At 58.9% G+C, this 18,551-nt stretch overlaps 3 protein-coding genes across 40 annotated transcripts; all 3 read left to right on the top strand.

The window, feature by feature from the left end:
• Positions 1-331: 331 nt before the first annotated feature.
• LOC139076980 (ral guanine nucleotide dissociation stimulator-like) lies at positions 332-5,257 on the top strand. 25 transcript variants are annotated; one of them, XM_070582258.1, is made up of 8 exons: positions 332-488; positions 870-982; positions 1,333-1,440; positions 1,847-1,957; positions 2,896-3,089; positions 3,736-3,795; positions 4,496-4,689; positions 4,954-5,257. In XM_070582258.1, exons 2-8 carry the CDS (start codon positions 965-967, stop codon positions 5,115-5,117), a joined length of 849 nt encoding a protein of 282 aa, XP_070438359.1. In that variant the 5' UTR covers positions 332-488; positions 870-964; the 3' UTR covers positions 5,118-5,257. The 25 variants fall into 25 exon arrangements, with proteins under 25 accessions (XP_070438359.1, XP_070438357.1, XP_070438362.1 ...); XM_070582256.1 differs by having other exon boundaries at positions 332-492; XM_070582259.1 differs by having other exon boundaries at positions 338-475.
• A 1,338-nt stretch (positions 5,258-6,595) lies between these two features.
• On the top strand, positions 6,596-11,515 carry LOC139076981 (ral guanine nucleotide dissociation stimulator-like). 8 transcript variants are annotated; one of them, XM_070582278.1, is made up of 8 exons: positions 6,596-6,733; positions 7,128-7,324; positions 7,591-7,698; positions 8,105-8,215; positions 9,154-9,347; positions 9,994-10,053; positions 10,754-10,947; positions 11,212-11,515. In XM_070582278.1, exons 2-8 carry the CDS (start codon positions 7,223-7,225, stop codon positions 11,373-11,375), a joined length of 933 nt encoding a protein of 310 aa, XP_070438379.1. In that variant the 5' UTR covers positions 6,596-6,733; positions 7,128-7,222; the 3' UTR covers positions 11,376-11,515. The 8 variants fall into 8 exon arrangements, with proteins under 8 accessions (XP_070438379.1, XP_070438378.1, XP_070438377.1 ...); XM_070582277.1 differs by having other exon boundaries at positions 7,124-7,324; XM_070582276.1 differs by having other exon boundaries at positions 6,596-6,746.
• Positions 11,516-12,853: 1,338 nt separating this feature from the next.
• Positions 12,854-17,773, top strand: LOC139076978 (ral guanine nucleotide dissociation stimulator-like). 7 transcript variants are annotated; one of them, XM_070582215.1, is made up of 8 exons: positions 12,854-12,991; positions 13,386-13,582; positions 13,849-13,956; positions 14,363-14,473; positions 15,412-15,605; positions 16,252-16,311; positions 17,012-17,205; positions 17,470-17,773. In XM_070582215.1, exons 2-8 carry the CDS (start codon positions 13,481-13,483, stop codon positions 17,631-17,633), a joined length of 933 nt encoding a protein of 310 aa, XP_070438316.1. In that variant the 5' UTR covers positions 12,854-12,991; positions 13,386-13,480; the 3' UTR covers positions 17,634-17,773. The 7 variants fall into 7 exon arrangements, with proteins under 7 accessions (XP_070438316.1, XP_070438315.1, XP_070438314.1 ...); XM_070582214.1 differs by having other exon boundaries at positions 13,382-13,582; XM_070582213.1 differs by having other exon boundaries at positions 12,854-13,004.
• The last annotated feature ends 778 nt before the right edge of the window (positions 17,774-18,551 follow it).

Genomic DNA, 18,551 nt, shown 5'->3' with positions numbered 1-18,551 from the left:
GGATTACAGCAGGAGGTCTAGACCAGGAAGTCCTGATCCCAGGTGGCCAGTGACGGGAGAAGGAGAAGACCCCAGAACTTCAATGCCTTGCCCAGAATCCCAGATGAGGAAGAAGGCGGAGCCAGGGAGGAAGCCAGCTCTGCGTCCTCAAGGCTGGGGCTCTGGCTGCACACAGGCATTCCCAGGGGCCTCTGGAGAAGGCTGTGTTGGTGGAAGTGCATACAGATCTGGAGATGGCATGGGGGTGAGGGGGAGTATTCGGCAGTGTACACGGGCATTTGGTCAGTTCTTGTTTGAGGAGGAGCCCAGGTCCGGGGCACCCTGGATTGTAGCCCTGCCCACATCACACCCACGGTGGAGGCAGTGGCGGCCACTTTTCTGCTGAGCTCAGGCCTATGCAGTCCTGAATTGAATCTCTCACTGGAACATTGGGAAACTGAGGCCCCTAGAGGGGTAGGGAATGGCCCTCGACAGGGTGAGTCCAATGGGTAAGTGTGTGTTCTGACCTTCTAGGGCAAGACTGGGACCCCACGCGGAGGCTTGGCTTCTGAAATTAGGAACCATGAGACCTTGAGAAGCTCTTGCCAATCCCTCCCTTTTGTGGGAGCTGTTTTCTTCTTGGCCTCCACAACCTGAGCACACAACACGCGGACGCACACAAACACACACACACACGCGCATGCACACACACACAAACACACACACACACACACACACACATTGACCTTGGATGCAAGGATGGACTCTAGGGTGGGATCCGAAGAGAAGCAGACACAGGGCAAGTGGCAAGAGGAAGAAACACGAGGTGGGAGGCATTGCCTGCAAGTGACACCCGCCTGCAGTTTGAGAGGTATCGTCCTCTAAGGTAGGACACACGCCAGAGGACATGTCTAGCAAGTCCACGCTCCGGTCCTCCCCAGTGTGCAGACAGGAGGCCGACAGGCCCTGAGAGACACAACGGCTTATGCAGGATCCAGAAGAGGTAAGGAAGAGGACTTGTTTCTGCGTCAGTCTCAAAGCTGGGACCTCGGCCGCACCCAGACCCTCTAGGGAGCCTGTGAGACGGGTGTGTTGGTGTTCCTGGGTACGCCTACGACGTCGCATGGAGAAGGGGGGTGAGCAAGGCCATGGCCAGAGGACTGTTTGCATGGGTGGTATCTGAGGGGGGCACTCAGGTAAGGGCACTGCAGGAAATGAGGTCACTTCCTTGACAACAGACCCCAACAGACTTGGAACCCCCGCAACTAGGCAGCCACGTGCGCAAAGCCAGCTCACTTGGCTGGAGACTCTTGATAGAGAAACATGTTCTCCTGCTTTCTCCCGCCTGACCAGGGCTCTGGTTCCCAGAAAGCCCGCAGGGAGAACCTTTGGAGACGTTGTGGACGCTGGCTCAGCTCCCACGCCCCCCACCGCTGGACCTTTGGCAGGAGGTCCTCTCAGGTAACATGAGGAAGCCTAGAGCAGCCCAATCGAGGCCAGACCAGCTCCCCGAGCCCTCCCAGGGCAGCCCTCATCCCGTCCTCGTGAGTGTGGGGGCCAGAGGGACGTGTGGGCAGGATCTGCCCTTGGCCGCAGAAGGTTGGTGGGCTGGCAATAACCTGCTTTTCCCGTCACGTTCCCAAGCCAGGACAGGGCTGGCAGGACTGAAAGGGGACCCCTAAGCTGCCTCCTCATTCCAGGCCCTCAGGCTGCCGTGTGTTTCCCTCCTCGGTGGAGGTCTGTGTGGACCGTGGGGCGGGGTATGTGTGTCCAGAGTGGAGAGAGTCACAGAGGTGTGAGAGCCAGCAAAGACAGCCAGTCGGGTCTCTGAGGCTTGCCGCCTGGCTGCCGGGCACTGTCTTTCCAGAGCGTCACTCAGGAGATGGGCCAGCAGCTGAGCCACGACGCCCTCGACTCCACCACCCTGCAGGAAGGGAAGGTGCCCCACGCTGCCAAGCGAGGCCAGGGCCGGCTCAGGGTGAGTGCAGGTGCTGGGGAGACCCAAGCCCCAGGGCCCCAAGACAGCACTGAGGACCCCAGGTCTTCGAAGGCCCTGAGACAGCCCCGGGGCTCCTGCCTGGAGCCCTGCTCCCAAAGGAATCTGAATCCCCATCTCTTCCCCCGACCTTGCCCTGCGGGCCCAGCCCCCGTCTTGGCCAGAGGAGACGGCCCTGTCCACAGAGGTGTAGCAGAGCAGAGACATTTCTAGCCCATCAGCTCACGGGCGTTCAAGAGTCCTTTTGCGTTCTGTAGAGATTTTCCTGTTTGAACTCCCATCCTCACGTGTCCATGTGGCCTGGCAATCCTTCCCCACCTTCTCCCAGTCGGACGCAGCATCCTGATGGATAGGCATGCTTTTTGCCCAACAGGACATGGGGCTCACAGGGTTCTTTCTGGTCCTCTGCCTTTGCTGTCCAGAGGAACACGTCCACGTGGCCTCTCGAGGTCAGGGCGTCGGGCCTCAGCAGGCTGCCCAACTTTCCAGAAGGGAGACCCATTAGCCCAGTGACTCAGCCCTTCACTGAACCCGCACCTTCTGTTGCCATTTCCACAGCACCGCCCTGATCACCCTGCCTGTCCTCCCGTCCTCATCCCTCCCAGCCCACGAAAAGCCTCTGTGTTCTCCTGTCTCGAATGGGCAGTTGGTCAGCCACCCCAGGGTTGATGCTCTTCATCCAGGGAGGGGCTGTCACTCCTCTGCCAGCACAAAGACCTAGGAGACCAAGAGGTTTAATCCTTCTCCACCTCACATCCTACTTGGAATCCCGAGAATTCTTCCCTGCCCTGGGCAATGATGCCCACTTCCGGCCACAAGTCACCGCGGGCTTGGGCATTCGGTGCGACCTCCAGTCCCCGGCACTCCTGGGGCCCGCGGTGCGGCCTCTGATGGCAAGCGGCCCCTCTGTCTGACCCCAGGCTGAAAATCCATCCCCAGCGAAGAGCAAAGCGTCCCGCCTGGTGTGGACCGTCCAGGCTGGAAGGCGGCAGAAGCGAGTGGAGCACCTGGTGCCCGCCTTCCTGGAGGGCGACACCGCCTACGTCCACAGCTTCCTGTGCACGTATAGAGGTTTTGCCACCACACGACAGGTGCTGGAGCTTCTGTTTCAAAGGTGCGTGCCGTGCCCCTCCGCAGCACTGTGGGCATTCAGCCACCTACTAGCTGTGAGGCTGGGGATGTCACGGCACCTCCCCGAGCCTCGGTTTGCTCCTTGCAAGGCGGGCTGAAGAGAGGATCAGCCTCCAGGGGAGATTGTAGGGACTCAGGCAGGTGCTGCCTGCAAAGGCTTCTCGAGAAGCCTAACCCTCTGGGAGGGTCGACTGGAGCGGAGGGGCTGTGGTTGTGCTCATTGAGGATATTCCTCTTGCCTAAGGCGAAGCCTCCGCCTCGTCCCTCAGCGTGCCCGTGGCCTTCACTGAGTTGTTGTCTTCCCTTTGGAAAAGGAGATGGCAGAGCTCTTCTAGGTCTCTGACCTGGGTGAAGCCAGAGCAGCGATCCCTGGGCTGAGCCGAGGCCCCCGACCCACTCAAGCAGGAGTGAGGGGCCGGTTGGAGCTCCTTCCTTCATCACGCACACACAGAGGTCCCCACTAGGTGCAGAAAGTTTTCTAGGCACTGACCAGAATCCCGTGCGCAGAGCAGGCGACAGCCATGCCCTCCAGGGCTCCATTCTCCTTGGGAGTGAGACAGCGCCGCTAGGCTTCTCACGCAGGCCTGATCCACAGTCCAGTCCATGCGACGTCCTCCTGTGTCTTCTAGATACGGTTGTGTCCTTGCCTATGGCGATGAGGACGGCGGACCCCTAGACCAACTCAAAAAGTGAGTGGGCTTTGGAATCCCTAGGAGGGCGCCCAGCGTCCACACTTGGAGGGCAGTTGCCTGCAGCGTCCCGCTCACTCATCTGCTAGAAGCTCCCCAGCGGGTGCTCAGCTCCTGCTCAGGGGGCTCAGGGAGTGCTCCGGGGCCACATAAGCCCCTCCCTGGTCGAGATACGGGGCAGGGGAGCATGACCCTCATGGGACACCTGGTGAATCAGGCAGCACGTAGGCCCAGGAGGGAAAGTTGGAGGCAAGAGGAGGGCCCTGGGAAGCATGGGCGGGAGACAATGTCCGTTGTTCCCTCACTGGTCAGATGTTCTGGGAGCACCTCCTGTGTGCCAGGGAGGGCAATGAAAAGAGGAGACTGCACCGCTCGCTGCCCTCACGCAGCTGACGTTCCAGTGGGCAGTGGGCGGAGAGATGCTCCAAGCAGTGTGTCAGGCTTCCCTGAGGCCTAGGAGAGGTGACGCCACCACGGCACAGGGCTCCCCCTTCCAAAGGCGTTTTCCTAGCCCCTCCTTGGTGCCCTGGCCTAGCTCTGCCAAGACTGCCAGATTGGAGGTGGCCGCCAAGTAGGACTGGCCCCTGGACAGCCAGGAGCGGGAGGCCCAGGAGCCCAGGCCCGCACAGGGATGCCCGGGAGGCCAGCGTGCAAGGAAAGGACCCTTCTCTGACTCTGCTGCCCACCTGTCCGTCCTCAGGGCCATCTCCTTCATTCTGGGCGCCTGGCTCCGATGGTACCCTGAGGATTTTATCCAGCCCCCAGATGTTCCCAGCCTGGAACTGCTCTTGGCCTACATCGGTCTCAATATGCCCGGCTCGGAGCTGGAGCACCGCGCCCGCGTTCTTCTTTCCCGGCTGGAGCAGCCTGAGCACACTGATGCCAAGACTGAGGGTGAGGAGGACTCGGGTGTGTGACGTGGGCGTGTGCAGAGGGGATGGCGCTGCGCCCCCCGGAGCAGAGTGTCCAGAGGCTGGGGTTCGGCTGGGAGCAAGGGGCGGGCTCAGATCACTCTTGCCAGGGACTGGAGTCTGGGAAGACTTTCGGGGGCGTGGTGCTTGGACTGAGACTGCTGGATTGGCGGCAGAGGGTCCCTTTCTTTGGAATGACTTGGGCGGGCAGTCATGTTGGTGGCGTTTTCTCTTCTTCCATCTCCAGCTGCAGCTCCACCGAAAGACGCGGAAGACCCTGAAGATCCGGCACCGTCTCTCCCTCTCGGGCCCAGCCCAGCTCAGAGCCGCACAGGCATCTTGCGAGCCACAGCCGGCTCAAGACCTTCAGCAAGCACTGGCAGCATCCCAGCCACTACCCTCAGCTCCTGAGCTGCAGCCCCAGAGAATCCTCGCCTTCCCCTAGCCATGGCGTGGGTTTTAAAGTTTTGTTTTTGGTTTTTCTTTACTTAACCTTTCCCTGTATTTTATCTCGTCAGTTCAATAAAGTTTAGTTCTTGGGTTCTTTTCAATTGTTCGCTGAAGTGGCGTGAAGCAGACTCACAACGTCACACCAACGTCATCCGCATCTAGTACCCGCCCATTTTTGTCCAAGAGAAACCCTGTCCCTGGGAAGCAGTCAGTCTCCCTTCCTCCCACCGCAAGTCCCTGGTAGCCACTGAGTTTCCTTCTGTCGGACTCCGTGCGTTTCCCTCCTCCGGAGTTTGCATGGAAGTGCCAGCCTTCCAGAGGTGGCCTCCTGTGCCTGGCTGGGTCTGGTCTGAGGTGAGTGACTCCGGATGTTTGAAATTGAGATAGCGGTTTTCATTAAGAAGAAAAATCCCCCGGAGATCAAAGATTCTGTCTCAAAGAGGATGCCCCGCTATTCCCTCTTTTCACTTCCTGGGGATGGGGACCCATTGGAGGTGTGACACCAGAGCTGGAAACAGCGAGGGAAATGTCGGGGCCAGGGAGACCCCTTTCAAATCTTTCGCTTTCCTGGATGGGCCATGGTAACGTTTTCAAAATGTGCAAATTTCAAAAATATTCTCATCGCATATGAAACACTGGCGTTTATAAGAAGCGTATCGTGGAGTAAAATATATTCCCCAAAGTTTTAACGTTTGAGATAGATAATTAATGTTAATTTGGTAAAAGAATGACTTAAAGATGAGTCATAAGAAACGATGCCCTCGTTCTACCAAGAAACAACTGCCCAGAACAAGGGGTGGCCAGCTTTTCAGAGCTCTTCATTGAGCTCTGGTGCGGGGGCGTGTGTGTGTGTGTGTGAGTGTGTGTGTGTTTGTGTGTGAGGGCGGTGTGGGTGTGTGGGTGTGTGAGGGTGTGGTGCGGGAAGGAGCCTGGGGCTGTTCCTTCCTGGTACCTGATGCCCCACAGTGGGCTGTGAGTAGTCACACCTATCCCCTTGCGCGTTCTCAGGGACCACTGACCACATCCAAATCTCAGTAGTGACACGGCATCGCTTTGCCGTCCTCTGTGGAATCGCTCCAGTCAGTCCACACTCAAGAGGAGGGGATTACAGCAGGAGGTCTAGACCAGGAAGTCCTGATCCCAGGTGGCCAGTGACGGGAGAAGGAGAAGACCCCAGAACTTCAATGCCTTGCCCAGAATCCCAGATGAGGAAGAAGGCGGAGCCAGGGAGGAAGCCAGCTCTGCGTCCTCAAGGCTGGGGCTCTGGCTGCACACAGGCATTCCCAGGGGCCTCTGGAGAAGGCTGTGTTGGTGGAAGTGCATACAGATCTGGAGATGGCATGGGGGTGAGGGGGAGTATTCGGCAGTGTACACGGGCATTTGGTCAGTTCTTGTTTGAGGAGGAGCCCAGGTCCGGGGCACCCTGGATTGTAGCCCTGCCCACATCACACCCACGGTGGAGGCAGTGGCGGCCACTTTTCTGCTGAGCTCAGGCCTATGCAGTCCTGAATTGAATCTCTCACTGGAACATTGGGAAACTGAGGCCCCTAGAGGGGTAGGGAATGGCCCTCGACAGGGTGAGTCCAATGGGTAAGTGTGTGTTCTGACCTTCTAGGGCAAGACTGGGACCCCACGCGGAGGCTTGGCTTCTGAAATTAGGAACCATGAGACCTTGAGAAGCTCTTGCCAATCCCTCCCTTTTGTGGGAGCTGTTTTCTTCTTGGCCTCCACAACCTGAGCACACAACACGCGGACGCACACAAACACACACACACACGCGCATGCACACACACACAAACACACACACACACACACACACACATTGACCTTGGATGCAAGGATGGACTCTAGGGTGGGATCCGAAGAGAAGCAGACACAGGGCAAGTGGCAAGAGGAAGAAACACGAGGTGGGAGGCATTGCCTGCAAGTGACACCCGCCTGCAGTTTGAGAGGTATCGTCCTCTAAGGTAGGACACACGCCAGAGGACATGTCTAGCAAGTCCACGCTCCGGTCCTCCCCAGTGTGCAGACAGGAGGCCGACAGGCCCTGAGAGACACAACGGCTTATGCAGGATCCAGAAGAGGTAAGGAAGAGGACTTGTTTCTGCGTCAGTCTCAAAGCTGGGACCTCGGCCGCACCCAGACCCTCTAGGGAGCCTGTGAGACGGGTGTGTTGGTGTTCCTGGGTACGCCTACGACGTCGCATGGAGAAGGGGGGTGAGCAAGGCCATGGCCAGAGGACTGTTTGCATGGGTGGTATCTGAGGGGGGCACTCAGGTAAGGGCACTGCAGGAAATGAGGTCACTTCCTTGACAACAGACCCCAACAGACTTGGAACCCCCGCAACTAGGCAGCCACGTGCGCAAAGCCAGCTCACTTGGCTGGAGACTCTTGATAGAGAAACATGTTCTCCTGCTTTCTCCCGCCTGACCAGGGCTCTGGTTCCCAGAAAGCCCGCAGGGAGAACCTTTGGAGACGTTGTGGACGCTGGCTCAGCTCCCACGCCCCCCACCGCTGGACCTTTGGCAGGAGGTCCTCTCAGGTAACATGAGGAAGCCTAGAGCAGCCCAATCGAGGCCAGACCAGCTCCCCGAGCCCTCCCAGGGCAGCCCTCATCCCGTCCTCGTGAGTGTGGGGGCCAGAGGGACGTGTGGGCAGGATCTGCCCTTGGCCGCAGAAGGTTGGTGGGCTGGCAATAACCTGCTTTTCCCGTCACGTTCCCAAGCCAGGACAGGGCTGGCAGGACTGAAAGGGGACCCCTAAGCTGCCTCCTCATTCCAGGCCCTCAGGCTGCCGTGTGTTTCCCTCCTCGGTGGAGGTCTGTGTGGACCGTGGGGCGGGGTATGTGTGTCCAGAGTGGAGAGAGTCACAGAGGTGTGAGAGCCAGCAAAGACAGCCAGTCGGGTCTCTGAGGCTTGCCGCCTGGCTGCCGGGCACTGTCTTTCCAGAGCGTCACTCAGGAGATGGGCCAGCAGCTGAGCCACGACGCCCTCGACTCCACCACCCTGCAGGAAGGGAAGGTGCCCCACGCTGCCAAGCGAGGCCAGGGCCGGCTCAGGGTGAGTGCAGGTGCTGGGGAGACCCAAGCCCCAGGGCCCCAAGACAGCACTGAGGACCCCAGGTCTTCGAAGGCCCTGAGACAGCCCCGGGGCTCCTGCCTGGAGCCCTGCTCCCAAAGGAATCTGAATCCCCATCTCTTCCCCCGACCTTGCCCTGCGGGCCCAGCCCCCGTCTTGGCCAGAGGAGACGGCCCTGTCCACAGAGGTGTAGCAGAGCAGAGACATTTCTAGCCCATCAGCTCACGGGCGTTCAAGAGTCCTTTTGCGTTCTGTAGAGATTTTCCTGTTTGAACTCCCATCCTCACGTGTCCATGTGGCCTGGCAATCCTTCCCCACCTTCTCCCAGTCGGACGCAGCATCCTGATGGATAGGCATGCTTTTTGCCCAACAGGACATGGGGCTCACAGGGTTCTTTCTGGTCCTCTGCCTTTGCTGTCCAGAGGAACACGTCCACGTGGCCTCTCGAGGTCAGGGCGTCGGGCCTCAGCAGGCTGCCCAACTTTCCAGAAGGGAGACCCATTAGCCCAGTGACTCAGCCCTTCACTGAACCCGCACCTTCTGTTGCCATTTCCACAGCACCGCCCTGATCACCCTGCCTGTCCTCCCGTCCTCATCCCTCCCAGCCCACGAAAAGCCTCTGTGTTCTCCTGTCTCGAATGGGCAGTTGGTCAGCCACCCCAGGGTTGATGCTCTTCATCCAGGGAGGGGCTGTCACTCCTCTGCCAGCACAAAGACCTAGGAGACCAAGAGGTTTAATCCTTCTCCACCTCACATCCTACTTGGAATCCCGAGAATTCTTCCCTGCCCTGGGCAATGATGCCCACTTCCGGCCACAAGTCACCGCGGGCTTGGGCATTCGGTGCGACCTCCAGTCCCCGGCACTCCTGGGGCCCGCGGTGCGGCCTCTGATGGCAAGCGGCCCCTCTGTCTGACCCCAGGCTGAAAATCCATCCCCAGCGAAGAGCAAAGCGTCCCGCCTGGTGTGGACCGTCCAGGCTGGAACGCGGCAGAAGCGAGTGGAGCACCTGGTGCCCGCCTTCCTGGAGGGCGACACCGCCTACGTCCACAGCTTCCTGTGCACGTATAGAGGTTTTGCCACCACACGACAGGTGCTGGAGCTTCTGTTTCAAAGGTGCGTGCCGTGCCCCTCCGCAGCACTGTGGGCATTCAGCCACCTACTAGCTGTGAGGCTGGGGATGTCACGGCACCTCCCCGAGCCTCGGTTTGCTCCTTGCAAGGCGGGCTGAAGAGAGGATCAGCCTCCAGGGGAGATTGTAGGGACTCAGGCAGGTGCTGCCTGCAAAGGCTTCTCGAGAAGCCTAACCCTCTGGGAGGGTCGACTGGAGCGGAGGGGCTGTGGTTGTGCTCATTGAGGATATTCCTCTTGCCTAAGGCGAAGCCTCCGCCTCGTCCCTCAGCGTGCCCGTGGCCTTCACTGAGTTGTTGTCTTCCCTTTGGAAAAGGAGATGGCAGAGCTCTTCTAGGTCTCTGACCTGGGTGAAGCCAGAGCAGCGATCCCTGGGCTGAGCCGAGGCCCCCGACCCACTCAAGCAGGAGTGAGGGGCCGGTTGGAGCTCCTTCCTTCATCACGCACACACAGAGGTCCCCACTAGGTGCAGAAAGTTTTCTAGGCACTGACCAGAATCCCGTGCGCAGAGCAGGCGACAGCCATGCCCTCCAGGGCTCCATTCTCCTTGGGAGTGAGACAGCGCCGCTAGGCTTCTCACGCAGGCCTGATCCCCAGTCCAGTCCATGCGACGTCCTCCTGTGTCTTCTAGATACGGTTGTGTCCTTGCCTATGGCGATGAGGACGGCGGACCCCTAGACCAACTCAAAAAGTGAGTGGGCTTTGGAATCCCTAGGAGGGCGCCCAGCGTCCACACTTGGAGGGCAGTTGCCTGCAGCGTCCCGCTCACTCATCTGCTAGAAGCTCCCCAGCGGGTGCTCAGCTCCTGCTCAGGGGGCTCAGGGAGTGCTCCGGGGCCACATAAGCCCCTCCCTGGTCGAGATACGGGGCAGGGGAGCATGACCCTCATGGGACACCTGGTGAATCAGGCAGCACGTAGGCCCAGGAGGGAAAGTTGGAGGCAAGAGGAGGGCCCTGGGAAGCATGGGCGGGAGACAATGTCCGTTGTTCCCTCACTGGTCAGATGTTCTGGGAGCACCTCCTGTGTGCCAGGGAGGGCAATGAAAAGAGGAGACTGCACCGCTCGCTGCCCTCACGCAGCTGACGTTCCAGTGGGCAGTGGGCGGAGAGATGCTCCAAGCAGTGTGTCAGGCTTCCCTGAGGCCTAGGAGAGGTGACGCCACCACGGCACAGGGCTCCCCCTTCCAAAGGCGTTTTCCTAGCCCCTCCTTGGTGCCCTGGCCTAGCTCTGCCAAGACTGCCAGATTGGAGGTGGCCGCCAAGTAGGACTGGCCCCTGGACAGCCAGGAGCGGGAGGCCCAGGAGCCCAGGCCCGCACAGGGATGCCCGGGAGGCCAGCGTGCAAGGAAAGGACCCTTCTCTGACTCTGCTGCCCACCTGTCCGTCCTCAGGGCCATCTCCTTCATTCTGGGCGCCTGGCTCCGATGGTACCCTGAGGATTTTATCCAGCCCCCAGATGTTCCCAGCCTGGAACTGCTCTTGGCCTACATCGGTCTCAATATGCCCGGCTCGGAGCTGGAGCACCGCGCCCGCGTTCTTCTTTCCCGGCTGGAGCAGCCTGAGCACACTGATGCCAAGACTGAGGGTGAGGAGGACTCGGGTGTGTGACGTGGGCGTGTGCAGAGGGGATGGCGCTGCGCCCCCCGGAGCAGAGTGTCCAGAGGCTGGGGTTCGGCTGGGAGCAAGGGGCGGGCTCAGATCACTCTTGCCAGGGACTGGAGTCTGGGAAGACTTTCGGGGGCGTGGTGCTTGGACTGAGACTGCTGGATTGGCGGCAGAGGGTCCCTTTCTTTGGAATGACTTGGGCGGGCAGTCATGTTGGTGGCGTTTTCTCTTCTTCCATCTCCAGCTGCAGCTCCACCGAAAGACGCGGAAGACCCTGAAGATCCGGCACCGTCTCTCCCTCTCGGGCCCAGCCCAGCTCAGAGCCGCACAGGCATCTTGCGAGCCACAGCCGGCTCAAGACCTTCAGCAAGCACTGGCAGCATCCCAGCCACTACCCTCAGCTCCTGAGCTGCAGCCCCAGAGAATCCTCGCCTTCCCCTAGCCATGGCGTGGGTTTTAAAGTTTTGTTTTTGGTTTTTCTTTACTTAACCTTTCCCTGTATTTTATCTCGTCAGTTCAATAAAGTTTAGTTCTTGGGTTCTTTTCAATTGTTCGCTGAAGTGGCGTGAAGCAGACTCACAACGTCACACCAACGTCATCCGCATCTAGTACCCGCCCATTTTTGTCCAAGAGAAACCCTGTCCCTGGGAAGCAGTCAGTCTCCCTTCCTCCCACCGCAAGTCCCTGGTAGCCACTGAGTTTCCTTCTGTCGGACTCCGTGCGTTTCCCTCCTCCGGAGTTTGCATGGAAGTGCCAGCCTTCCAGAGGTGGCCTCCTGTGCCTGGCTGGGTCTGGTCTGAGGTGAGTGACTCCGGATGTTTGAAATTGAGATAGCGGTTTTCATTAAGAAGAAAAATCCCCCGGAGATCAAAGATTCTGTCTCAAAGAGGATGCCCCGCTATTCCCTCTTTTCACTTCCTGGGGATGGGGACCCATTGGAGGTGTGACACCAGAGCTGGAAACAGCGAGGGAAATGTCGGGGCCAGGGAGACCCCTTTCAAATCTTTCGCTTTCCTGGATGGGCCCTGGTAACGTTTTCAAAATGTGCAAATTTCAAAAATATTCTCATCGCATATGAAACACTGGCGTTTATAAGAAGCGTATCGTGGAGTAAAATATATTCCCCAAAGTTTTAACGTTTGAGATAGATAATTAATGTTAATTTGGTAAAAGAATGACTTAAAGATGAGTCATAAGAAACGATGCCCTCGTTCTACCAAGAAACAACTGCCCAGAACAAGGGGTGGCCAGCTTTTCAGAGCTCTTCATTGAGCTCTGGTGCGGGGGCGTGTGTGTGTGTGTGTGAGTGTGTGTGTGTTTGTGTGTGAGGGCGGTGTGGGTGTGTGGGTGTGTGAGGGTGTGGTGCGGGAAGGAGCCTGGGGCTGTTCCTTCCTGGTACCTGATGCCCCACAGTGGGCTGTGAGTAGTCACACCTATCCCCTTGCGCGTTCTCAGGGACCACTGACCACATCCAAATCTCAGTAGTGACACGGCATCGCTTTGCCGTCCTCTGTGGAATCGCTCCAGTCAGTCCACACTCAAGAGGAGGGGATTACAGCAGGAGGTCTAGACCAGGAAGTCCTGATCCCAGGTGGCCAGTGACGGGAGAAGGAGAAGACCCCAGAACTTCAATGCCTTGCCCAGAATCCCAGATGAGGAAGAAGGCGGAGCCAGGGAGGAAGCCAGCTCTGCGTCCTCAAGGCTGGGGCTCTGGCTGCACACAGGCATTCCCAGGGGCCTCTGGAGAAGGCTGTGTTGGTGGAAGTGCATACAGATCTGGAGATGGCATGGGGGTGAGGGGGAGTATTCGGCAGTGTACACGGGCATTTGGTCAGTTCTTGTTTGAGGAGGAGCCCAGGTCCGGGGCACCCTGGATTGTAGCCCTGCCCACATCACACCCACGGTGGAGGCAGTGGCGGCCACTTTTCTGCTGAGCTCAGGCCTATGCAGTCCTGAATTGAATCTCTCACTGGAACATTGGGAAACTGAGGCCCCTAGAGGGGTAGGGAATGGCCCTCGACAGGGTGAGTCCAATGGGTAAGTGTGTGTTCTGACCTTCTAGGGCAAGACTGGGACCCCACGCGGAGGCTTGGCTTCTGAAATTAGGAACCATGAGACCTTGAGAAGCTCTTGCCAATCCCTCCCTTTTGTGGGAGCTGTTTTCTTCTTGGCCTCCACAACCTGAGCACACAACACGCGGACGCACACAAACACACACACACACGCGCATGCACACACACACAAACACACACACACACACACACACACATTGACCTTGGATGCAAGGATGGACTCTAGGGTGGGATCCGAAGAGAAGCAGACACAGGGCAAGTGGCAAGAGGAAGAAACACGAGGTGGGAGGCATTGCCTGCAAGTGACACCCGCCTGCAGTTTGAGAGGTATCGTCCTCTAAGGTAGGACACACGCCAGAGGACATGTCTAGCAAGTCCACGCTCCGGTCCTCCCCAGTGTGCAGACAGGAGGCCGACAGGCCCTGAGAGACACAACGGCTTATGCAGGATCCAGAAGAGGTAAGGAAGAGGACTTGTTTCTGCGTCAGTCTCAAAGCTGGGACCTCGGCCGCACCCAGACCCTCTAGGGAGCCTGTGAGACGGGTGTGTTGGTGTTCCTGGGTACGCCTACGACGTCGCATGGAGAAGGGGGGTGAGCAAGGCCATGGCCAGAGGACTGTTTGCATGGGTGGTATCTGAGGGGGGCACTCAGGTAAGGGCACTGCAGGAAATGAGGTCACTTCCTTGACAACAGACCCCAACAGACTTGGAACCCCCGCAACTAGGCAGCCACGTGCGCAAAGCCAGCTCACTTGGCTGGAGACTCTTGATAGAGAAACATGTTCTCCTGCTTTCTCCCGCCTGACCAGGGCTCTGGTTCCCAGAAAGCCCGCAGGGAGAACCTTTGGAGACGTTGTGGACGCTGGCTCAGCTCCCACGCCCCCCACCGCTGGACCTTTGGCAGGAGGTCCTCTCAGGTAACATGAGGAAGCCTAGAGCAGCCCAATCGAGGCCAGACCAGCTCCCCGAGCCCTCCCAGGGCAGCCCTCATCCCGTCCTCGTGAGTGTGGGGGCCAGAGGGACGTGTGGGCAGGATCTGCCCTTGGCCGCAGAAGGTTGGTGGGCTGGCAATAACCTGCTTTTCCCGTCACGTTCCCAAGCCAGGACAGGGCTGGCAGGACTGAAAGGGGACCCCTAAGCTGCCTCCTCATTCCAGGCCCTCAGGCTGCCGTGTGTTTCCCTCCTCGGTGGAGGTCTGTGTGGACCGTGGGGCGGGGTATGTGTGTCCAGAGTGGAGAGAGTCACAGAGGTGTGAGAGCCAGCAAAGACAGCCAGTCGGGTCTCTGAGGCTTGCCGCCTGGCTGCCGGGCACTGTCTTTCCAGAGCGTCACTCAGGAGACGGGCCAGCAGCTGAGCCACGACGCCCTCGACTCCACCACCCTGCAGGAAGGGAAGGTGCCCCACGCTGCCAAGCGAGGCCAGGGCCGGCTCAGGGTGAGTGCAGGTGCTGGGGAGACCCAAGCCCCAGGGCCCCAAGACAGCACTGAGGACCCCAGGTCTTCGAAGGCCCTGAGACAGCCCCGGGGCTCCTGCCTGGAGCCCTGCTCCCAAAGGAATCTGAATCCCCATCTCTTCCCCCGACCTTGCCCTGCGGGCCCAGCCCCCGTCTTGGCCAGAGGAGACGGCCCTGTCCACAGAGGTGTAGCAGAGCAGAGACATTTCTAGCCCATCAGCTCACGGGCGTTCAAGAGTCCTTTTGCGTTCTGTAGAGATTTTCCTGTTTGAACTCCCATCCTCACGTGTCCATGTGGCCTGGCAATCCTTCCCCACCTTCTCCCAGTCGGACGCAGCATCCTGATGGATAGGCATGCTTTTTGCCCAACAGGACATGGGGCTCACAGGGTTCTTTCTGGTCCTCTGCCTTTGCTGTCCAGAGGAACACGTCCACGTGGCCTCTCGAGGTCAGGGCGTCGGGCCTCAGCAGGCTGCCCAACTTTCCAGAAGGGAGACCCATTAGCCCAGTGACTCAGCCCTTCACTGAACCCGCACCTTCTGTTGCCATTTCCACAGCACCGCCCTGATCACCCTGCCTGTCCTCCCGTCCTCATCCCTCCCAGCCCACGAAAAGCCTCTGTGTTCTCCTGTCTCGAATGGGCAGTTGGTCAGCCACCCCAGGGTTGATGCTCTTCATCCAGGGAGGGGCTGTCACTCCTCTGCCAGCACAAAGACCTAGGAGACCAAGAGGTTTAATCCTTCTCCACCTCACATCCTACTTGGAATCCCGAGAATTCTTCCCTGCCCTGGGCAATGATGCCCACTTCCGGCCACAAGTCACCGCGGGCTTGGGCATTCGGTGCGACCTCCAGTCCCCGGCACTCCTGGGGCCCGCGGTGCGGCCTCTGATGGCAAGCGGCCCCTCTGTCTGACCCCAGGCTGAAAATCCATCCCCAGCGAAGAGCAAAGCGTCCCGCCTGGGGTGGACCGTCCAGGCTGGAACGCGGCAGAAGCGAGTGGAGCACCTGGTGCCCGCCTTCCTGGAGGGCGACACCGCCTACGTCCACAGCTTCCTGTGCACGTATAGAGGTTTTGCCACCACACGACAGGTGCTGGAGCTTCTGTTTCAAAGGTGCGTGCCGTGCCCCTCCGCAGCACTGTGGGCATTCAGCCACCTACTAGCTGTGAGGCTGGGGATGTCACGGCACCTCCCCGAGCCTCGGTTTGCTCCTTGCAAGGCGGGCTGAAGAGAGGATCAGCCTCCAGGGGAGATTGTAGGGACTCAGGCAGGTGCTGCCTGCAAAGGCTTCTCGAGAAGCCTAACCCTCTGGGAGGGTCGACTGGAGCGGAGGGGCTGTGGTTGTGCTCATTGAGGATATTCCTCTTGCCTAAGGCGAAGCCTCCGCCTCGTCCCTCAGCGTGCCCGTGGCCTTCACTGAGTTGTTGTCTTCCCTTTGGAAAAGGAGATGGCAGAGCTCTTCTAGGTCTCTGACCTGGGTGAAGCCAGAGCAGCGATCCCTGGGCTGAGCCGAGGCCCCCGACCCACTCAAGCAGGAGTGAGGGGCCGGTTGGAGCTCCTTCCTTCATCACGCACACACAGAGGTCCCCACTAGGTGCAGAAAGTTTTCTAGGCACTGACCAGAATCCCGTGCGCAGAGCAGGCGACAGCCATGCCCTCCAGGGCTCCATTCTCCTTGGGAGTGAGACAGCGCCGCTAGGCTTCTCACGCAGGCCTGATCCCCAGTCCAGTCCATGCGACGTCCTCCTGTGTCTTCTAGATACGGTTGTGTCCTTGCCTATGGCGATGAGGACGGCGGACCCCTAGACCAACTCAAAAAGTGAGTGGGCTTTGGAATCCCTAGGAGGGCGCCCAGCGTCCACACTTGGAGGGCAGTTGCCTGCAGCGTCCCGCTCACTCATCTGCTAGAAGCTCCCCAGCGGGTGCTCAGCTCCTGCTCAGGGGGCTCAGGGAGTGCTCCGGGGCCACATAAGCCCCTCCCTGGTCGAGATACGGGGCAGGGGAGCATGACCCTCATGGGACACCTGGTGAATCAGGCAGCACGTAGGCCCAGGAGGGAAAGTTGGAGGCAAGAGGAGGGCCCTGGGAAGCATGGGCGGGAGACAATGTCCGTTGTTCCCTCACTGGTCAGATGTTCTGGGAGCACCTCCTGTGTGCCAGGGAGGGCAATGAAAAGAGGAGACTGCACCGCTCGCTGCCCTCACGCAGCTGACGTTCCAGTGGGCAGTGGGCGGAGAGATGCTCCAAGCAGTGTGTCAGGCTTCCCTGAGGCCTAGGAGAGGTGACGCCACCACGGCACAGGGCTCCCCCTTCCAAAGGCGTTTTCCTAGCCCCTCCTTGGTGCCCTGGCCTAGCTCTGCCAAGACTGCCAGATTGGAGGTGGCCGCCAAGTAGGACTGGCCCCTGGACAGCCAGGAGCGGGAGGCCCAGGAGCCCAGGCCCGCACAGGGATGCCCGGGAGGCCAGCGTGCAAGGAAAGGACCCTTCTCTGACTCTGCTGCCCACCTGTCCGTCCTCAGGGCCATCTCCTTCATTCTGGGCGCCTGGCTCCGATGGTACCCTGAGGATTTTATCCAGCCCCCAGATGTTCCCAGCCTGGAACTGCTCTTGGCCTACATCGGTCTCAATATGCCCGGCTCGGAGCTGGAGCACCGCGCCCGCGTTCTTCTTTCCCGGCTGGAGCAGCCTGAGCACACTGATGCCAAGACTGAGGGTGAGGAGGACTCGGGTGTGTGACGTGGGCGTGTGCAGAGGGGATGGCGCTGCGCCCCCCGGAGCAGAGTGTCCAGAGGCTGGGGTTCGGCTGGGAGCAAGGGGCGGGCTCAGATCACTCTTGCCAGGGACTCGAGTCTGGGAAGACTTTCGGGGGCGTGGTGCTTGGACTGAGACTGCTGGATTGGCGGCAGAGGGTCCCTTTCTTTGGAATGACTTGGGCGGGCGGTCATGTTGGTGGCGTTTTCTCTTCTTCCATCTCCAGCTGCAGCTCCACCGAAAGACGCGGAAGACCCTGAAGATCCGGCACCGTCTCTCCCTCTCGGGCCCAGCCCAGCTCAGAGCCGCACAGGCATCTTGCGAGCCACAGCCGGCTCAAGACCTTCAGCAAGCACTGGCAGCATCCCAGCCACTACCCTCAGCTCCTGAGCTGCAGCCCCAGAGAATCCTCGCCTTCCCCTAGCCATGGCGTGGGTTTTAAAGTTTTGTTTTTGGTTTTTCTTTACTTAACCTTTCCCTGTATTTTATCTCGTCAGTTCAATAAAGTTTAGTTCTTGGGTTCTTTTCAATTGTTCGCTGAAGTGGCGTGAAGCAGACTCACAACGTCACACCAACGTCATCCGCATCTAGTGCCCGCCCATTTTTGTCCAAGAGAAACCCTGTCCCTGGGAAGCAGTCAGTCTCCCTTCCTCCCACCGCAAGTCCCTGGTAGCCACTGAGTTTCCTTCTGTCGGACTCCGTGCGTTTCCCTCCTCCGGAGTTTGCATGGAAGTGCCAGCCTTCCAGAGGTGGCCTCCTGTGCCTGGCTGGGTCTGGTCTGAGGTGAGTGACTCCGGATGTTTGAAATTGAGATAGCGGTTTTCATTAAGAAGAAAAATCCCCCGGAGATCAAAGATTCTGTCTCAAAGAGGATGCCCCGCTATTCCCTCTTTTCACTTCCTGGGGATGGGGACCCATTGGAGGTGTGACACCAGAGCTGGAAACAGCGAGGGAAATGTCGGGGCCAGGGAGACCCCTTTCAAATCTTTCGCTTTCCTGGATGGGCCCTGGTAACGTTTTCAAAATGTGCAAATTTCAAAAATATTCTCATCGCATATGAAACACTGGCGTTTATAAGAAGCGTATCGTGGAGTAAAATATATTCCCCAAAGTTTTAACGTTTGAGATAGATAATTAATGTTAATTTGGTAAAAGAATGACTTAAAGATGAGTCATAAGAAACGATGCCCTCGTTCTACCAAGAAACAACTGCCCAGAACAAGGGGTGGCCAGCTTTTCAGAGCTCTTCATTGAGCTCTGGTGCGGGGGCGTGTGTGTGTGTGTGTGAGTGTGTGTGTGTTTGTGTGT

Source organism: Equus przewalskii, chromosome 18, assembly GCF_037783145.1.
Source record: "Equus przewalskii isolate Varuska chromosome 18, EquPr2, whole genome shotgun sequence".
Taxonomy (NCBI): domain Eukaryota; kingdom Metazoa; phylum Chordata; class Mammalia; order Perissodactyla; family Equidae; genus Equus; species Equus przewalskii.
The sequence above is the reverse complement of the archived record's forward strand: the minus strand, read 5'-3'. Positions and strand labels throughout refer to the sequence as shown.

Excerpts from the sequence above, each read along its gene's own strand:
- LOC139076980 (XM_070582246.1), top strand. Across the intron at positions 1,067-1,332 it reads CTAGGGAGCCTGTGAGACGG|GGCTCTGGTTCCCAGAAAGC; the intron begins GTGTGTTGGTGT and ends CCGCCTGACCAG. Across the intron at positions 1,441-1,846 it reads TTGGCAGGAGGTCCTCTCAG|AGCGTCACTCAGGAGATGGG; the intron begins GTAACATGAGGA and ends CTGTCTTTCCAG.
- LOC139076981 (XM_070582273.1), top strand. Across the intron at positions 7,699-8,104 it reads TTGGCAGGAGGTCCTCTCAG|AGCGTCACTCAGGAGATGGG; the intron begins GTAACATGAGGA and ends CTGTCTTTCCAG. Across the intron at positions 9,348-9,993 it reads CTGGAGCTTCTGTTTCAAAG|ATACGGTTGTGTCCTTGCCT; the intron begins GTGCGTGCCGTG and ends TGTGTCTTCTAG.
- LOC139076978 (XM_070582211.1), top strand. Across the intron at positions 13,957-14,362 it reads TTGGCAGGAGGTCCTCTCAG|AGCGTCACTCAGGAGACGGG; the intron begins GTAACATGAGGA and ends CTGTCTTTCCAG. Across the intron at positions 14,474-15,411 it reads GAGGCCAGGGCCGGCTCAGG|GCTGAAAATCCATCCCCAGC; the intron begins GTGAGTGCAGGT and ends GTCTGACCCCAG.